Here is a 21,958-nt window from a genome sequence, read left to right as displayed (position 1 = left end):
ATTCAGCAGTCGTGAATAATTATTAGTCGTTTACCTTTTTATTCCTTAGATTAAGAATTCATCTGAGACATGTCAAAGACACAGGTACTCATTTTTGTCAGTAAAAAAAGGAAAAACTTGTTGATATCACCTGTTTGCCATTCTATACAAGTCATCTGCTTCAGTAATGATGTTTGCCAGTGTTTGGAAGAGACCTTCTTCAATAATGGTGTTTGCCAGTGTTTGGAAGACACCTGCTTCAATAATGGTGCATGCCAGTGTTTGAAGACACATTCAATAATGGTACTTGTCTGTGTTTGGAAGACACCTGCTTCAATAATGGTGCTTGCCAGTTTGGAAGACACTTGCTTCAATAATGGTGCTTGCCAGTGTTTGGAAGATACATTCAATAATGGTACTTGTCTGTGTTTGGAAGACACCTTCTTCATTAATGGTGTTTGCCAGTGTTTGGAAGACACTTGCTTCAATAATGGTGCATGCCAATGTTTTGAAGACATTAAATAATGGTACTTTTCTGTGTTTGGAAGACACCTGCTTCAATAATGGTGCTTGCCAGTGTTTGGAAGACACCTGCTTCAATAATGGTGCATGCCAGTGTTTGGAAGACACATTCAATAATGGTACTTTTCTGTGTTTGGAAGACACCTGCTTCAATAATGGTGCTTGCCAGTGCATGGAGGTCGCCAGCTTCAGTGTGAGAAGTGTCTGGAGTTTGGAAGTTGACCACTTCTAGTGAGAAAAGATATTTGAGGTAGGGATATTTATAAACTCATAGAGAAGTCACAAGCCCCAGTTATTGAGCCCTGCATTTCTGATGACCTGGCATAAAGAAGTCACAAAAAGCCCCAATTATTGTGCCCTGCCTTTCTGATGTCCTGGCATAAAGAAGTCACAAAAAGCCCCAATTATTGTGCCCTGCCTTTCTGATGTCCTGGCATAATGAAGTCACAAAAAGCCCCAATTATTGTGCCCTGCCTTTCTGATGTCCTGGCATAAAGAAGTCACAAAAAGCCCCAATTATTGTGCCCTGCCTTTCTGATGTCCTGGCATAATGAAGTCACAAAAAGCCCCAATTATTGTGCCCTGCCTTTCTGATGTCCTGGCATAAAGAAGTCACAAAAAGCCCCAATTATTGTGCCCTGCCTTTCTGATGTCCTGGCATAAAGAAGTCACAAAAAGCCCCAATTATTGTGCCCTGCCTTTCTGATGTCCTGGCATAAAGAAGTCACAAAAAGCCCCAATTATTGTGCCCTGCCTTTCTGATGACCTGGCATAAAGAAGTCACAAAAAGCCCCAATTATTGTGCCCTGCCTTTCTGATGTCCTGGCATAAAGAAGTCACAAAAAGCCCCAGTTATTGTGCCCTGCCTTTCTGATGTCCTGGCATAAAGAAGTCACAAAAAGCCCCAATTATTGTGCCCTGCCTTTCTGATGACCTGGAAGTGCTGTTGTCATCTTGTGCTTGGACTTGAAATTAAAGCAAGGTCTCCCTTATTTTGGAGTTGAGTTCCTTAACCGAGACACCAATAAGGTGTACCATCAGACTGGTCATTGCCTGGTGACTGGTTACAGGGCAGTAGGTCACTGGTCACTTTGTTAGATGACTGACCGTGAAGATCTGTAAATGGGCAATGTTGATAGTGACAGTTGTAGAATGTCTGTCATTGGTCACCGATCACTGGATACTGGATACCAAACACTAGGCAAGTAGGTGCTGGTCCATACATACAAAAGAGAGATAAAAATATTTGCAAGGAGTTTTAACTTCAACCCAGGAGGATTTTCATCAGCTACTTTTTTAATATGCAAATGGGCAGAAATGACAACTACATGTATTGAACAAATTTTCATTTTCTATATTCTGCACATCATTTTATCTGATTAGTCCTTTCATACTGTCATTATATATAGAACATGTAGCATTACTTAATAGATAATTGGTTGGATTATATTTGTTATTGTCCTCACCATTGTTAATCTCAGTACTTGGGAGCTGATGGATGTATCATTACTGGATCCATATTTCCTCAAGAGCCTGAATTGTCCTTGGAATAATGTCCTTTTGTAGTCTGTATTGGAATATGGCAATGTTAGTATAACTAGACAAAAGAAACAATTTTTTTTATTTAGGCAGAATTAAACATTACCTCCTATACATGCTGAGGGAGTTGAGGGCATGACAGAGTTAGTATTAAACATTATCCCCCAATAAAAGCAGAGGGACTCAATGGCATGACAGTATCAGTGCTGAGGGATTTGAGGGCATGACAGTATTAAACATTACCCCCAATAAAAGCAGAGGGACTTGAGGGCATGACATTATCAGTGCTGAAGGATTTGAGGGTATGGCAATTAGTATTAAACATTACCCATATTAAAGTCAAGGGAATTGAGGGCTTGACAGTATAAATGCTGAGGGATTTGAGGGTATGGCAGTTAGTATTAAACATTACCCAGATTAAAGTCAAGGGAATTGAGGGCTTGATCGTATAAATGCTGAGGGATTTGAGGGCATGACAAAGTTAGTATTAAACATTATGCATATAAATGCTGAGGTGATTTGAAGGCATCACAGAATTCATATTACCCCCTGCAGATAGATTTGAGAACATGTTAGAATAAATGCTGATGGATTTGATGACATGACAATACAAATGCTGAGGGATTTGATGACATGACAGTATAAATGCTGAGGGATTTGATGACATGACAGTATAAATGCTGAGGGATTTGATGACATGACAGTATAAATGCTGAAGGATTTGATGACACGACAGCTTAAATGCTGAGCAATTTGATGACACAACAGTATAAATGCTGAGGGATTTAAAGGGATGACAGTATAAATGCTGAGGGATTTGATGACATGACAGTATAAATGCTCAAGGATTTGATGACACGACAGCATAAATGCTGAGGGATTTGATGACACACAGTATAAATGCTGAGGGATTTAAAGGGATGACAATATAAATGCTGAGGGATTTGATGACATGACTGTATAAATGCTGAGGGATTTGATGACACGACAGCATAAATGCTGAGGGATTTAAGGGGATGACTATAAATGCTGAGGGATTTGAGGGAATGAGAGAGATACAGATAAACTGGTATGGTGCCGCAAGATCACAAATTATATTTCTGGTATTTTTGTTGATACAGTGTTCCCCCCCTCTTATGAGCCCACTCTTTCTGCAGTGAAAAGGATGCTGTATAAAAGGGATGGCCTCAATAGGGGGAACAAAATGATCAAAGTATGCTGTTTCAGTGTAGTACTATTCTTAGGGTGGCCTTATCAGAGGAGTGGCCTCAAGAGGAGAACCACAAATGATACAATATTGTGACAAAGCTAAAAATTCATTAAAAAAAATATTACTCTTTCATTTAGAGTTTGTGATAATATAACATTAAATTACATTGTGTTTCCTATTCTTTCTGACACAATTTTGGTTCATTTGCCACAAGAAATAATGGTTCATTTCCTTTTGTAATATAAAATCTTGACAAATTGATCAGTCTTTCATACCATTATATAAGGCCATTGACTGATGTGATATCGACAAGTTTTACAATACCACATGTATTGAGACAGTAAGGTACTACTGAATACCAATTTGTCCCCAGAAAATCAATACCAGCAAAAGGACTTGGATTATCTCAGCTGCTGCTTCATTTCACTTTAGCCTGCCTAGCAATTAAGCTTTATTTCAGCTTCATTAATCTCTTCTACCTCAAGTTAATATTGGAAACCCAAAACCCACCAGTGCCATAGATCTGCTTTATTGTCTTTATTGTGCCTTTTCCAAGGACATGCCCAGGTGTGGCCTGTGTAAGTATTGACCTGTTAGATGTGTTACAGCTCTATGGTCTTAAACTGAGTAACAGAAAAGAGTGGAAACCAACAAGTTTTGCATACTTCAACAAATAATTTATTTCCCTGAAATATAAATTGAAGTCTTGAAAATGAACTTACAGTATTGTGAATTAAGTCCAAAATAGTCCAAAATGTTTTGTCGAAAGTCCACAAGTATAGAATTCCAAATGAACTCCAATGGTGTTCTGAGAGAATTCCAATCTTGAAAGTGCTGATGTACTAGTAGCCTTAAATGTACTATTTCACAACAAATCGAAAATAGTGATATAAATATTATTGAGCACTTTGTAATTCAAAGATTAATTTAAATAATCCTCTCAAGTCTCAACTGAACCAACTTAAATTGATTCCTCTAAGACTGCTGTTAAGATATGGAATGAGTAATTTTGAAGTAAACATCATTAATGTAAAAAGCTAAGACAAAAACATGATGAGGATCGTTTTACCATCAAATTCATAGACAGCTTGTTTCTAGAAGTCTTAATTTCTGAAAGAAAAAAACCTAGACCTTGTACTCAACATCTGTAAGGGGGCGCTCTACAGATATTATGAACTTATGAGAAAGTGGTGGGTGTAAGGTGAAGTTGTTTACATTTGCAACATGCACAATGGACAGAATGTTGGAATACCTCTTTGTTACTTTCATGTACTGTGGCTGAAATTTAATTTAATATTGTACTTCTGGAAATTGTAAATGATCTAAAGCAGACAGCTAACTCAAATGACTGCTCCCATGTGCTACAAAAATCAGCCTGAATTTGTCTAAAATACACTATTTTTAGCAGTTGTTAAAATAGGGAAAATGAATTTTGCCAGACTAGACAATAACAACTTCTGAAAGTGCAATGAATAAATTAACAAATATATAAAATGAAAAAAAGTTATCTGCTTTTTTTGTACAATTTACCTCAGGAGACCAGGAAGGGAAAATGACCGAACAGCTAGCAGTTTTTTGAAAGGTGCACATTTGAAGTAAGGCCAAGCTGTATATTCTATAACCCATGTTACACCCATCAATCATATACCAAAAAGAGGGAATTAAAGGTTCTTTGAAAAATACCTAAGGTATACAAAGTCCTTTTTAAATAGCCATTATAATCAGTGAGGACACCCGGGGCAATTCTTTTTCTTTAAAATTCTAACCCTGTGCAAAATATGAAACTGGTGAGCGCCACCTAAGCATGTTTAAATCCAATTTATAATTATATTAATTCTTAATCTCAAATCATAGATAAATATTACCTATGTGATACATTGTTAACAAAATAATGACATTAGACAGGTAGGTCCAATAATCCTACCTTAAATTATAGAGAAAGGTCAGTAAAACAATACAAGTTAAATAAACACAGGATATAATCATGAACAAAAGCCAACACACAATACAAATTAAATATATGTAACTGATGATGTACCAACCATGAGTTGCATGCTGTACCAACACTGAGTTACATGCTATACCACCACTAAGTTACATGCTGTACCAACACTAAGTTACATGCCTTACCAACAATGAGTTACACACTGTATCAACAATGAGTCACATGCTGTATGAACAATGAGTTAGATGCTGTACCAACAATGATTTAGATGATGTACCAACAATGAGTTGCATGCTGTACCAACAGTGAGTTGCATGCTGCACCAACAGTGAGTTGCATGCTGTACCAATAATGAGTTACATGCTGTACCACCACTGAGTTAGATGCTGCACCAACAATGAGTTACATGCTGTACCAATAATGAGTTACATGATATACCAACAATGAGTTGCATGTTGTACCAATGCTGAGTCAGATGTTGTACCAACAATGAGTTGCATGCTGTACTAACAATGAGTTACATGCTGTGCCAACAATGAATTGCATGCTGCACCAACAGTGAGTTGCATGCTGTACCAATAATGAGTTACATGCTATACCAACAATGAGTTGCATGCTGTACCAACAATGAGTTACATGTTGTACCACCACTGATTTAGATGTTGCACCAACAATGAGTTACTTGCTGTACCAACAATGAGTTGCTTGCTGTACCAACACTGAGTTACATGATGTACCACCACTGAGTAACATGCTGCACCAACAATGAGTTATATGCTGTACTAACAGTGAGTTGCATGCTGCACCAGTAGTGAGTTACATGCTGTACCAATAATGAGTTACATGATATACCAACAATGAGTTTCATGTTGTACCAATGCTGAGTTAGATGCTGTACCAACAATGAGTTGCATGCTGTACCAACACTGAATTACATGATGTACCAACAAGTTACATGCTGTACTTAAATGAGTTAGATGCTGCACCAATGAGTTACATGCTGTACCAGAAGTGAGTTGCATGCTGCACCAACAATGAGTTACATGCTGTCACAATAATGAGTTACATGCTATACCAACAATGAGTTGCATGTTGTACCAATGTGGAGTTAGATGCTGTACCAATATTAAGTTGCATGTTGTACCAATAATGAGTTGCATGCTGTACCAGCAAGTTACATGATGTACCAACAATGAGTTGCATGCTGTACCAGTAATGAGTTACATACTGTACCAGGGGCCCTGAGTGGCCGAGTGGTCAAAAGCGCTTTTCGTTATGGATGACTGCCATCTCACCTCTGTCTGCGGCGGTTCGAGTCTAAGATTCAGCCAATGTGGGCATGTGAGAAAGCTTGCCAGTAGCTTCTCATGGGTCGGTGGTTCTTTCCGGGGTTTTCCAGGTTCTTCCTCCACCATTAATACTGGCCGCCATGTATAGCCTATCGTGCTGAAAAATGGCGTTAAACCCCACAACAGCAACAACAACAACATACTGTACCAGTAATGAGTTACATGCTGCACCAACACTGTGTTAGATGCATGCACTTACAATGAGTTAAATGCTGTAGCAGCAATGGGTTAGATGCTGTACCAACAATGAATTACATGCTGTACCAGCAATCAGTTACATACTGTACTAACAATGAGTTATATGATGTGCCAACAGTTAGTTACATAATTTACCAAAACGGAGTTTCATACTGTACAACAATGAGTTACATGCTGCACCAACACTGACTTAGATGTTGTACCAGCAATGAATTAGATGCTGCACCAACATTGATTTACATGCTGTACTAACAATGAGTTAGATGCTGTACTAATAATGAGTTGCATGCTGTACCAGCAATGAATTAGATGCTGAACCAACAATGATTTACATGCTGTATCAACAGTGAGTTGAATGCTGTACTAATAATGAGTTGCATGCTGTACCAGCAATGAATTAGATGCTGAACCAACAATGATTTACATGCTGTATCAACAGTGAGTTGAATGCTGTACTAATAATGAGTTGCATGCTGTACCAGCAATGAATTAGATGCTGAACCAACAATGATTTACATGCTGTACTAACAATGAGTTAGATGCTGTACTAATAATGAGTTGCATGCTGTACCAGCAATGAATTAGATGCTGAACCAACAATGATTTACATGCTGTACTAACAATGAGTTAGATGTTGCACAATGAGTTACATGCTGTACTAACAATGAGTTAGATGCTTTACTAACAATGAGTTAGATGCTGTATTTACAGTGAGTTGTATGCTGTACCAACAATGAATTAGATGCTGCTCCAACAATGAGTTACATGCTTTACTAACAATGAATTAGATGCTGTATTTACAATGAGTTGTATGCTATACCAACAATGAGTTACATGCTGTACTAACAGTGAGTTACATGCTGTACTTACAGTGAGTTGCATGCTGTACCAACAATGAATTAGATGCTGCTCCAACAATGAGTTTCATGCTGTACCAACAGAGCTACCATGGTTCCTTTCTCAACCCACATTTTTGAAGAAGCTTTTCAACTAAATCTAGAAGTATTAAAGTTATATTGAAAAACAGTCTGTTGCAAGCAAGTTTGGATTAGGACTCTCTCCGTACTAAAATATTTTGGGACCATCCCTACTTAGGAATCTTTGAATCATAATTTTTAAACCTCACATTCCATGCTTCATTGTAGAATTGTTTTTCTTGTGGAATATCTTCATGTGGCTTTTATCCTATCTGACATGATATCAGACTGTGAGATGACATTTTTTTTAACCAGCAATTTTCATCCATGAATGTGAGAAAATTAATCAGCCTTGTGTATTGGCATGGGATAGGAAAATCCTATATCAGTGTCTGTACATTCAGTTAATCCTGTCATTTCATTTCCCTGTAGAATACCCATCAATTAAGCCCCATTGAACACATTAGTGTTGGCCCAGCTGTAGCTGATGGTGAAAATCCATCAATCCATCACAGTGTTGTCAGTTAAAATTTTACAGTTTTGTTCTTTTTGTGTGCAAAGAAGAGGGGACACAAGTATTTGCATTTCTATCCAATTATTCACCTGTCTTTCTGTTTGTCTTTCACATTCATTTAAACTTTCAAAGTGTTTGAAATGATGGGATTAAATTGTGTCTATTTACTGCATGCATCATAATATGGAAGTTTGGCACATAATACATCCTTCATTAACTTTATTGCTGTCTGAGACTGAGTAATATGCAATATTGTATACTTTTTACACCAATCAAAGCTGGATTAAACAAAGAATTCCCTGAAGTATCAACAGCTAGTTCCTGTACCAACTAGGTATCTGAAACACTAATTGATTACACCAATAGCCATGATCATAGGTAATCGATCAAGAATGTTAGCTAAGAAAGAGGACTTGAAAGTAATGATAAAAGGAATGGATACAGGACAGTCTGAAAATGAAAACCTACTCGACATTATGTAAGGAATATCTGGAGCTGGAGAATTATGCAGGTTGATATAGTCCATAAAAAACATTACTGCATTATCTCTTGATCAGAATAAAATCTTTTCTCCTTAAAAAAACAAAACAAATATGTTCTACAATGCCAACATCATGCTGCGTCTGGAATATTGTCAGGGGTAATAGTGATACAGAAATACACCAACTGTATTAACTACAGAAATTTAAAAAAATGAGTTGATATAGTTTTTCTTATTGCTAATTTAGATACACCATCAATAAATCTTTTTAAACCCTTATGTCTCTTCCATTTCAGCAGAGAACAGCTTCAAAAGGGTTGACTAGTCTATAAATCCTTACACTGGTTTGTGAGATTTATTCCTTAAAATTGACTTGTTCCGATGTTAGTCAACCTCGGAATATGCTACACTATCACTTTATTTATACACTATCACTTTATTTAGGCAGTATCATGGCGACTCAAAAAATACATATCAGGGGAGGTGTCTTACATTATTGGACTAGAAGTATATATTCAGCGATTTCCATGTAAGGTCCAGGCATGGAGTAAATATTTTCCCATATCTTTTGTAAACCATTAATGACTATTTTAGCCCTTCCACACTAAACATAATTTTTGTTTATTGATTGTATTAATATAATACAGGATTGATTGGTTGGTTGATTGATGCTGTTTTTGTTTTCAGGAGCTGGTGCCCACGAAACACAGATGTGCCATGATCAATCTGGCTATCAAGACTGCCAAATGGATCAGGTAATCAGTTTTTTCCCCCGCTTTTCAGAAAAGACTCGTAGGGCAATCTGGCTATCAAGACTGCCAAATAAATCAGGTAATCAGTTTTTTCCCCACTTTGCAGAAAAAAGGACTTGTAGGGCAATCTGGCTATCAAGACTGCTAAATGGATCAGGTAATCAGTTTTTTCCCCGCTTTGCAGAAAAAAAGGACTCGTAGGGCAATCTGGCTATCAAGACTGCCAAATAAATCAGGTAATCAGTTTTTTCCCCGCTTTGCAGAAAAAAGGACTCGTAGGGCAATCTGGCTATCAAGACTGCCAAATGGATCAGGTAATCAATTTTTTCCCCGCTTTGCAGAAATAAAGGACTCGTAGGGCAATCTGGCCATCAAGACTGCCAAATGGATCATGTAATCAGTTTTTTTTCTCCCCCCCACCAATGCAGAAGAAAGGATTTATTTGTAGGGCAATCTAGCTATCAGGACTGCCAAATGGATCAGATAATCAGTTTTTTCCCCGCTTTGCAGAAAAAAAGGTTTTATAATGTAATCTGGGTTGAATTTATTGGGCCTTTCTCATATTTATGATCCCTGTCAGTTATTTTATCATTTACCTTGATCCTATTATTTTATTATTAAATCACTACAGTTGTGTATATTCTTTTTATTAAATCCATTTAGTATTAAAGTCATTATGTCTTTAATCTGCTGAAAGACGATAAAACTAATGCATTGATGAAATTTGAGCTGGTATTAGCGATTTTGATTGCTAGTGGCACAAGCAAATGGATCAGGTAATCAGTTTTTTCCCCGCTTTGCAGAAAAAAGATTTTATAATTTAATCTGGGTTGAATTTATTTGGCCTTTCTCATATTTATGATCCCTGTCAATTATTTTATCATTTACCTTGATCCTATTATTTTAATATTAAATCACTACAGTTGTGTATATTCTTTTTATAAAACCAATTAGTATTAAAATCATTATGTCTTTAATCTGCTGAAAGACGATAAAACTAATGCATTGATGAAATTTGAGCTGGTATTAACGATTTTGATTGCTAGTGGCACGAGCACACAGAATCGCACAACCGTCATTTTCAAATATTGTAGAATTATTTTAAATGAAAGTCGTATACTGGTTGTAATAAAAATACAAAAACGAAAGAGCACAACATTCTCTATATTTATTCTGAGACCAACTTCCAAAGTTTTGTTGTATCATGTGACTACCATGTTGACCTGTGCTCTCTCACGCAGGGAACATACGAAGCAGGGAACCAGACTGGCCAAGTTTCTTGTAGTTGTTTTCAAAATAAATATGTTGAGAATTATATGTTCTTTCTGGTTTTTACAAAGTATCAGACTTTCATTTAACCCTTTAGCTATGACTGCTGCATCTAAGCGTCTCCTGTAAATAGCTCCTGAATCCCACTGACGCATATATGCAGCGCCTATAAGCCTAGTTTACTACCCCAGTGTCGCTTATGTGCATAAAGTTCAGCAGTACTTGAAATCCCCGTGTCGCAACTATGTGGACATGACCGCTATGTTAACTAAATGTTGATTGGTTGAAAGTACAGAAGTTTACATATTTTTGATTATCATAACCATTGAGAAGTTTGAAAGCTGAGAGGCTAAATTTAGACACACTGTAAAGCCTTTTCTGCACTTTACGAAACACATATAGTTGAGATAAACAAAGATGGATTCCGATTCAGATATGAGCAACTTTAAAGGGTTCAGTGCAAGCGATATCGAAGTGTTTTATGGATCATTCATAGAAAATGAATCAGATATTGATGTTAGTCCCATTTCAACACCAGATGTGATTTTTTATCGGATGACAAGGTGGACATAGTCTCATTTGCACAATGGAGTGATGACCTTGCCATGTTTGAGATCAAAGATTTTGATTCTCATGTTGGTTCAACAATCGAGCTTGGACCACTAAGCAGTGAGAAAGATTTCTTTTTCAAGTTTTTTCCTGAATGTCTGGTGGAAAAGCTAGTGAAAGAAACAAACAATTATGCCAAGAAACTGGGGAACCTAAAGCGAGACCTGTGTATGAGAATTGTGAATCATGTGACCATTAATGCAAATGGTGAGTACTGGGTCAGGTTTCATTTATGAATAGTTTCGTCTAGCCTGTCAGCGGAGTAAAGAAATAATGATTATAATACTTGACATTTTTGAGAAAATAAATAATGTTCCTATCGATTTCATGCCGGTACAAGTTGATGTAACATAGTTTAAATTTGCTAGGCCCACAGGTAAGCTATCTTATGTTGGCAGCAGATTCCAATTTTTTTTATATGTAATTGCTCTGAACCCACATTCCATCATAAATGTACAGATGTGAAAAAATGGGGTTGGAATATTTGGAAGAAACCCGGATTAGAACTTTTTTGAATCTCTGAGCTGAACTTAGGTGCAAAACTATTACACAGTGACATGTAGCTTGAAGCATTGGTTCCAGGTCTTAAATAGAATGAAAGAGAAATGGGAAATTGTTGCCCCTTTTATTATATATTAAGAAACGATAAGAGGCCATGTATCTATACAGGTTCGGGTACTGGTTTATTAAATTACAAGAAAAGTTGATTTTACAGAAAATCCAGTCCTTGTTTATACAACAGTGTATAATTTTGAAGGTCTTTTGTCAAAAATTTAAATTAACCCTTTTGTAAATGTCTTTAAATGATGATTTTTTTTATAACCAAATTGTCTTAGCCGATTCGGCCCCAATCCCGTCTGTAGGCGTGATGAGGCTGTACCCTATTTCCGAGCTCTGCAGCATCAAGGTCATATAAGATACACCAATGTGGGTGGTATTAAAAAAAAGCAGACAGATATAGCTCTAAAATGATACCAAATAATCTGGAAGTTCTAGTTGCACTACAAAATAGAGGGAAAAACCTCATTTTTTGGACCCGTTTTTTTTCCCCCAAATTTCGCTTGAGGTCGGAATGCGATTTTGTGTCTGGATTTTAGACCTTTTGGCCTCAGATCTAAGGCAGACCGGTCTTAACTGCACACAGACAGGTGATTCTTTGCAAAACTAGGATAAGGTGGGCATTTGGAATAAATTGCGGTCTCCATACGAAAATGATGGGTCCATTAAGCAAAAAAAAAAAAAACTCCAACTTTTACCCTTCTGCTCATGCGCAAGCAAAATAACCAATGGAAAATGATGTTTCTAATACAACTAGGCATTAGTCTCATGGAAAATCTGTTGAAAGCCAATGTATTACAGTGTATTCAGAAATAGCCCCAAAATGTCTTTCCTACGCACATTTCAGGCGAAAATGACAAAAACCTCTGGGGCCGAATGAGTTAAGGAGTTTAGGTTGGTTGAAAAATCTTGTTTGAGATTTTATTGGCATACATAAATTCAGGGTTAACTTTTTTCGTTGCAAGATAAGATTCTAATGCTTTGCATTTATTGTTGTTTTTTTTTCATACTGTGATAGGAAATGTTTGCTTTGTATAACATGCACATATATTGCTCTAGAATTCTTTAGAATTAAAGGTTTGAAAGGAAACAAAATAATTTATGTTCATTATGTTGTTTCCACATATTAACATAATGCAGGTCAGCAAAGCAAAGTTAGAATTTGTATTCTGTACATTGAAATGGCTTTAAATGCCGTTTTATAGGAATATTGTCAGATTTGTTTTGTGTGACTCATTTTGTGGTTTTGTACATGATCATCTTTTCTGACATATATTTTGGAGTCTTGAAAGAGAAACATCTTCAGAGATGGAAAATGCATGTTTTATAATCCAAAATGTTCTTTAATTCCATTGAGTAATGGTCACATGTTAACCTTGAAAAAATTAATTTCATCCTGGAAAAAACCTGGAAAAGACCTGGAAATTTATATTTAGAAAAGTGTGGGAACCATTTGCCTTGCTTGGCACTCAGCGTTAGGGGGTTAGTTTTAGGATTGGTTGGCCTGATGTCAGGATAATGTGACTGGGTGGGACATCATGTTACATGTCTGCAGCATGTTGCCCCAGTGCAAGACATCACTATAAAACTGTCACTGCAGACATCGTAGCGATATGACTGAAAAATTGTTAAAGCTATGTTAAAATCCAAATCACACACACACACAATACAGATATTTGGATCAATGAGGGCAGCACTAATCATATTTCACAGAACAGATATCTGGATCAACGTGGACAGCACTAATCAGCCTTCACAGTACAGATATCTGGATCAATGAGGACAGCACTAATCAGCCTTCACAGTACAGATATCTGGATCAACGTGGACAGCACTAATCAGCCTTCACAGTACAGATATCTGGATCAATGAGAACAGCACTAATCAGCCTTCACAGTACAGATATCTGGATCAAGGAGGACAGCACTAATCAGCCTTCACAGTACAGATATCTGGATCAATGAGAACAGCACTAATCAGCCTTCACAGTACAGATATCTGGATCAATGAGGACAGCACTAATCAGCCTTCACAGTACAGATATCTGGATCAATGAGAACAGCACTAATCAGCCTTCACAGTACAGATATCTGGATCAATGAGGACAGCACTAATCAGCCTTCACAGTACAGATATCTGGATCAATGTGGACAGCACTAATCAGCCTTCACAGTACAGATATCTGGATCAGTATTGACAGCTTAAAAAGAACACTTTAATGTAAACAGTTTACCATTACATGGCCCATTGTGCATGTTTAAAATATTTTTGTAACTTCGCCATCTTTTGGTGCCAAAATGTAAGAAATTTATTACCCTGAATAATGCAGTCCATATTTCCCACCTCTTTTTTGCTACTAGAAGAGGCTGAATTATTCCAAAAAGGAAAAAAATGATAGTGTAATTTCAGGTCTGATGTGCAGGCATTAAGGTAGCAAATGGAGAGAAGCAGAATATAATGACTGGATCATTTGTTTTAGATACTTGTTTAGATGCAGTTTGCATATGATGAAAGGATGATAGATATGGGGACAGTAGTTTTTTTTCCTGTGATCTTGGACAATATATTTTGCTTGCCTCTTCATTTTGTATTTGTATCTTTTGAATATTTACTCCACCAAAGGATCTGTGAACTCAGAAATTTTGCTGGCCTGAGTTAATAAGCACTTGCCTTGGGCTTTGGACTAGCACTTTGTTTTGAAGACTGCACTACTATTAGGGTTTGTATTTTAATTATCTATTGTTTAAAGTGAAGACAGTGCATACTTTACTGCTACAGATTAACTTTGGAGCATTATAAACATTTTTTAATACATTTTTTGAGATACAATAAAATAAGGCTGATCAAATAGTTCTATTTTAAACACTTTTACATCAGTGGCAAGTAAATATTTTGCTCTGTTAACACTTCTACCATTTTCTTGGTGAAGTAATTGGGTGTGGGTGGTGGCTTCTTGTAGGTACTGAAGTAGGGCATGTATTCAAGATGGCTTCTCATGGGTATGTAACTGAAGTAAGGCTTGTATAATAAAAATGGATTCTCAAGGGTACATGACTGTAGTATGGCATGTATTAAAAAAATGCTTCTCAAAGGTACATAACCAAAGTCGGGCATGTATTAAAAAATGGCATCTCAATTGGTACATGTCTAAAGTAGGGCATGTATTAAAGAATGGCATCTCAATTGGTACATGACTGAAGTAGGGCATGTATTAAAAAGTGGCTTCTCAAGGATACATGACAGAAGTAGGGCATGTATTAAAAAATGGCTTCTCACGAGTGCATAAGTGGGGGAATGTATTAAAAGTGTCTTCTCAATGGATACATAACAAAAGTAGGGTATGTGTTAAAAAAAGTCTTCTCAAGGGTACATGACAGAAGTACATTATGTATTAAAGAATGGCTTCTCAAGGGTACTTGACAGAAGTAGGTTATGTGTTAAAAAATGGCTTTGCAAGGGGTACATCACTGAAGTAGGGCATGTATTAAAAATGGCTTCTCAGTGGTACATGACGTAAGTACAGTATGTATTAAAGAATGACTTCTCAAGGGTTCATAGCTTTATTAAAAAATGAATAAAAGTGAATGACATTAAACAGAAATGATTTAAAAGAATCCAGAATGAAGCATTGCAACCGAAATGAACAGAGCACGACATAAATTAATTATTATTATAGAAAATAGGAATTTAAGTGAATCTAACAGTTTGAAAACTTGAGTGTAACAAGTTATCATGAAATATCATAAGCAGGAAAATGATCACAGAATTTAGTAGATATTAACATACATTTCTATGTAACAGAATAGTCATTTTTTAGGAGGGTTGAAGTTTCTAAACAGGAGGGTGGCAGTTTTTATGAGGGAGGGTGTCATTGTTGAAGAGGGAAGGTGGCAGTATAATTATAATGAGATCAATGAAGGAAAAAGAATATTATGTGCAAAAACATAGTTTTCAATTTCCTTATTTAAAGGCATGCTTGGCAATTAATTATTAGTAGTTTTCAGTTATTGAAGTATCTTTATATTAGTAATAGGAACTAATAGTTTCTCAGTATATTGAAATTTGCAAGCTGTATTGATGTTTTTGACCCTCTCAGCACATTGACATTTGCAAGCTGTATTGATGTTTTTGACTCCCTCAAACAAATTGACATTTGCAAGCTGTATTGATGTTTTTGACCCTCTCAGCACATTGACATTTGCAAGCTGTATTGATGTTTTTGACCCCCTCAACACATTGACATTTGCAAGCTGTATTGGCATTTTTGACCCCCTCAGCACATTGACATTTGCAAGCTGTATTGATGTTTTTGACTCCCTCAAACAAATTGACATTTGCAAGCTGTATTGATGTTTTTGACCCTCTCAGCACATTGACATTTGCAAGCTGTATTGATGTTTTTGACCCCCTCAACACATTGACATTTGCAAGCTGTATTGGCATTTTTGACCCCCTCAGCACATTGACATTTGCAAGCTGTATTGATGTTTTTGACTCCCTCAAACAAATTGACATTTGCAAGCTGTATTGATGTTTTTGACCCCCTCAGCACATTGACATTTGCAAGTTGTATTGATGTTTTTGACCCCCTCAAACAAATTGACATTTGCAAGCTGTACATATTGATGTTTTTGACCCCCTCAGTACATTGAAATTTGCAAGCTGTAATGATGTTTTTGACCCTCTAAACACAATGAAATTTGCAAGCTGTATTGATGCTTTTGACCCTCTAAACACAATGAAATTTGCAAGTTGTATTGATGCTTTTGACCCCCTCAACATATCGAAATTTGCAAGCTGTACATATTGACATTTTTGACCCTCTGAACACATTGAAATTTGCAAGGTTTATTGATGTATTTGACCCTCCTCAACACTGAAATTTTCTAGCTATATGTATAGATGTTAATTCTATGTCTGTTTCTTTTTATAAAAACAACTTGAATTTGATATCTGGGCTTTAAAAAAAAAGTTCATAGCATAAAATTTGCTTTGACAACTCTTTTAAAGTTCTTGAATTTTGCTATTTCTTATTTCTTACTACTATTAAGTATTCGTTTGTATCATTATTTCGGTAGAAAACCGAGTGTAGTGAATATTTTAATCCCTTGTTATATTACACATTACATTTATTTGGATACCTTTGGTATTATCCCTTGTCTGTGGCCAGGCTGTGATATGATTACACTCAAATTTTCCAAAACTTGTTTCAGTTATCTAATTGCTAAACCAGTTAATGCAGATTGCAAATGAAGCATTGTGAATGTCAACATCAGCATCTGCTTTAATGACGGGGAAAATAAGTGCTTAATTGCAGTTGGATCAAATGCCAAATACTCCTCAGTTAGAGAGTTCAGAGGGTACATGATAGTGTTTCTTGCTATAAAATGAATCAGTATATCTGAGAAGTGAAAATAACCAGTCAGCAATAACGTTGGAATCCTCGGAGTAGGAACTGATCATTTCATTTTTGATAAAGATTATGAGAAAAATTGCATTGGTCAGCTGCAGATCCCCCCTTCCCCTTCTGATGGATACACCCTTTATTTGGGTCAGTCTCCCTCCCAAGCAATCACATTTAAAGATGACAGTTAGAAGGCAAAAGCCATAGTGCAACTAACATTTACCATTTAGTCTAAAGGAAAGACCCAGGAATTAAATAATTTAAAGAAAAGTTGAATGATATAGTAGAATACTTAAAGCAGTAAATATGTAGAGAATTGACATATCTTGGAAGATATGATAAAAGTATTTGACAAAGTACACATTTAAAATTATAATGGAAGTAACCTTTATTGGCAGTGCCAGTATTGTATATATGTTGATGTGCTGTATATACTGTAAGATTTTTTTTCTCTCACACATTTAAAAATTTTGGAAGATGGACTTAACATAAATACATTGTAACTGTAAGAGGTTTCAGAATTTGACTCCAGAAGTGGGTTAACAAATTTAAATACCCCACAAAAAAAACTATAACAAGTCCTTGAAAAAGCTTTTGAAAGACCTTAGATTTAGTCCTAGGACTTTTGTATGAACCATGTTTTTGTTTATATGTGCATTGCTTATTATAAAAGTTCATCTGAAAATTGAAAAACTGCTTATACATAACCTTGACGTGTATTTTTCTATTCTATTTTGGTGCAGTTGAAAAAAGAAATCAATTTTCATATTCATCATATTGAAGTCGGTGTTTGATTTTTGAGATCATTATCAATATCTTGATTCTAGTTATGCTGTGTCTTTTAACTTTAATTGGCCAAATTGTCACTCCCAATACTAGTATCAGATGCTAAACCAATGCCCCCCTTTTCCCACTGTAATCATCATCAGGGTCCCCCCATTCCTATTCTAATTATCATCAGCCCCACCCCCTTTCCAATTGTAATCATCATCAGGGTCCCTCCTTTTCCTTATTTGTAATCATCATACCCCTTTTTCAAGTGTAATCGTCATCAGGGTCCCCCCTTTTCCAATTGTAATCATTATAAGCCCTCTCCCTTCCCATTGTAATCCTCATTGGGGATCACCCCTTCCCATTGTAATCATCATATCCCCTCATTTATCATGTAATCATCATTAGGGTCAATTCTTTTCTGGCCTCTACATATGTACTGCCATATTGATACACATACTGACACAATAGGTGAGGAATAAATATTAAACAATACTACTATTTACAAGTTACATTAATCTTCAGTAGTCATAAATAATTATTAGTTATTTGCCATTTTAGTCTTTAAATTGAAAATTTATCAGAGTGAGTCATCATGGACATCGGCAGTCGCTTGTGTTTGTAGATAAGAAAAATTAAATTATAACCTGACTTTCTGGTATGCTGCATATCACAAAATTGGAAGTTCTTACTTCAAGAGCAAGGCTATGACAAAATATGCGTTTTTGTTTTGTCTTAGACTTAATAACATATTGAAGCAAAACCTACAAGTTATGTAAAACATAACAAATAATTTAATTCTCTAAGTTATAAAACAAATATTTAAGAGGAACTTCCAGTATTGTGAATTAAACACAACATAATTCTAACCATTCTATCACAAGTCCAAATGAATACTCTTCTGAATGAATTCCAGGTCTTGAATTTGCTGATTTATCAATAGCCTTATATGTGCTGAAGTGCTAACAGTTGTGATGTCTCATAATTCCATTGTCCCCAACTCCTTTGAATAAATTCACAACAATCCCAAAATAGTATTTAGTTCAACCAGCCATATGAGTACTTGGTAATTCCATTAATTAATTTAAATAAATGATTCAACTCAAATTAAAAAATTTAAACACAACATTAAATAATTCTGCAAACTGAAAGTTAAATAAGAGCAGTAATAAAATTAGATATGAATAATTGTTCACTTCGTTCTTATTTCAGATAACAATAACTCTCTTAAGAGTCTGTGTTACAATACCTCCTATGTGATGTGCTGCAATGCAACCCATCTGAGTTAATCACGCAATAGAAGATTACCCCAAACTGTAAACAAGTTCATTACGTAGAGCCTAAACCCAAGTAAATAACCTATTTATGGCTTATTATCTTAAAATTTAATATACACTCATGGACAAATATTAGCTACATGATATCCTGTTTATAAATGATCATTACGATCTTTAATCATGGAAAAAAGTTAAACACTCATATAGATATACATAATACTTCCCTTCATAAAAAAGAAAGATTATAAAATAAGGCTTTCTTGTACTTATTACTCAAAGGTACATAAGAGTTTTCATGATGTTTTCCCTTCCATTCTATAACTATAAAGCCATTTGAGACTGATTGATATTTAGTATGCTGATACATCATCACTAGAAGGTGTGTCACATACCACTTGTTGGGTTCAAGGTCAAGGTCATTGTTCAGTATTTAACATTTTCATTAATATTTTTCCATCTGCTCTTTAGTTTTAAAACTGTTTGATATTAAAGAATGAAATTTGTACATTGTAAATTTGACACTAGAAGTTGCATTGTATACCATATTTGGGGGGTCAAGGACAGTATCTTGGTTGAGTGTTTTCTCTAATATTTTATCTTTAGCTTTAATACTGTAAAGCTGTTCAAGATTAATTGATGATACTTTATATACGATGCATCATCATTAAAAGATGTCTTGTACCTCATTGGGTATGCTATATTCAGGGTCAAGGTCATGGCTCTGTATTTTATGTTTTCCATCAATTTTTCTTCTGTTGTGTAGTTTTCAAGCTGTTAGAGGTCAAGGAATGAAATGTGGTACACTTTTACATCATCAATAGAAGGTACATTGTATACCATATTGGAAGTCCTAAGATCATGGTCAAAGCTCAATATTTTACCTTTTCCATCACATTTTTCCCTGGTCTCTATAACTTAAAAATTGTTTGAAATTCTGTGATGATACATGGTATTCTTATGCATCGTCACAAGAAGAGTTGTCATGTACCACATTGGGTATGCTGTATTCAGGCTCAAGGACATGATGCATTATTTTACCTTTTATTCTACATTTTCCTTTCCACTCATTGAACTTTGTATTTGTGCACAGTATCACTAGAAGGTGAGTCACCTTCCACATTGGGAGAAGGGGGTCTAATGAGCAAGGTCATGGCTGTTTTATATATATATATATATATATATATATATATATATATATATATATATATATATATATATATATATATATACACATACAATTAGCAGGTGTGTTGTATACTACATTGGGGGTCTTATCTTATTGGCTAGTTTCATGGTATCATTTGTTGATTTTTTTTAAATTACACTTTCTTTTCCATAATTTTGAGCCATTTGACATGAAGGGATCAAATTGGATATAGTTATAGTCTTTCTGAAATGGGTGTCATGTATCATATTGGGGTTCCTATCAGATGACACATTCATCTCAAGAGTTTGGTTGGTCATAAATGATAATAGTGCCAACAGTGGCCACCAAAGTGATCATAATGAAAATTTTGTTATTGCCCTTTGTCTAGAATGGATGGCCACATCAACATGGAGTTTTTACTAAGGACTTATTATGATGTTTGATTCATCCTTATTTAAATTTCTGCTTATCTGATAATGATCACAACATCCATCTTTTATATATTGTTATGGCTACTTCTCCTGAGCAGAAATTCCTATTGGCATGTGTTTTTACCAGAAGGCTTCTGATGTTGACTTGGTCCTAAATGATAATAGTGCCAACACTATCCAGTATGGCCACCACAGTGACCATAATGAAACTCGTATGTTGACTTGGTCTTAAATGAAAATGGCACTTAAACTATGGCCAGCTATCAGGAATTTCTTATCACTTTTACTCCTGAATGGATGGTCAAATAAACATGTAGTTTTCACCAGACGACCTCATATGATGACTTCTTGGTCCTAGGTGAAAAGTTGCCAACCAGTATGGCCACCATGGCAGCCATCATCCAGTTTTGTTACGGATTCTCCTAAATATAAAGTGAAATCACCATGGGGTTTTCACCAGAAGACTTCTTATGACCTCTAGTTGGTTTTTGTTGAAAATGGAACTGATTAGATGTCCCAAATGGCAACCATAGGTTGCTTACAAGAAAGACTTGTAATGCTATCTGTTTGGTCCCAATGAAATATGGCTTCTTGTTTCACCTCCTCTTGAATGGATGAATTTACACTGTGGCTTCCAACTGGAACCTTGTTATATGTAGCATTGTTCTTATAGGTGTAGTGGTCAAATGTTATTTGGAACCTGAGGAAACATGGAATTGCACTGCAGATGTTCTGACAAATTATGTCTTTATTATAATTAGAAATGACATGTGGCATTATTATGATTAGGAATGACATATGGCATTATAATTAGGAATGACATATGGCATTATAATTAGGAATGACATGGCATTGTTATAATTAGGAGTGACGTGGCATACTTATAATTAGGAATGACATGGCATTATTATTATTAGGAATGACATGGCATTATTATAATTAGAAATGATATATAGCATTATAATTAGGAATGACATATGGCATTATAATTAGGAATGAATATGGCATTGTTATAATTAGGAGTGACGTGGCATACTTATAATTAGGAATGACATAGCATTATTATTATTAGGAATGACATGGCAT

At 35.6% G+C, this 21,958-nt stretch overlaps 1 protein-coding gene across 3 annotated transcripts in view; it reads left to right on the top strand.

The window, feature by feature from the left end:
* Positions 1–21,958, top strand: part of LOC149794806 (nicotinamide/nicotinic acid mononucleotide adenylyltransferase 1-like) — a 104,201-nt gene that overhangs the window by 26,601 nt on the left and 55,642 nt on the right. For all 3 annotated transcript variants that reach the window (XM_089964453.1, XM_089964452.1, XM_089964454.1), the window contains exon 3: positions 9,342–9,409. In XM_089964453.1, the coding sequence (XP_089820579.1) occupies positions 9,342–9,409 (68 nt within the window). The remainder of the gene's footprint in view (positions 1–9,341; positions 9,410–21,958) is intronic.

The sequence above is a fragment of the Sinohyriopsis cumingii genome, chromosome 7, assembly GCF_028554795.1.
Source record: "Sinohyriopsis cumingii isolate HCF-2022 chromosome 7, ASM2855479v2, whole genome shotgun sequence".
Taxonomy (NCBI): domain Eukaryota; kingdom Metazoa; phylum Mollusca; class Bivalvia; order Unionida; family Unionidae; genus Sinohyriopsis; species Sinohyriopsis cumingii.
This window is presented reverse-complemented; position numbering and strand designations above follow the sequence as displayed.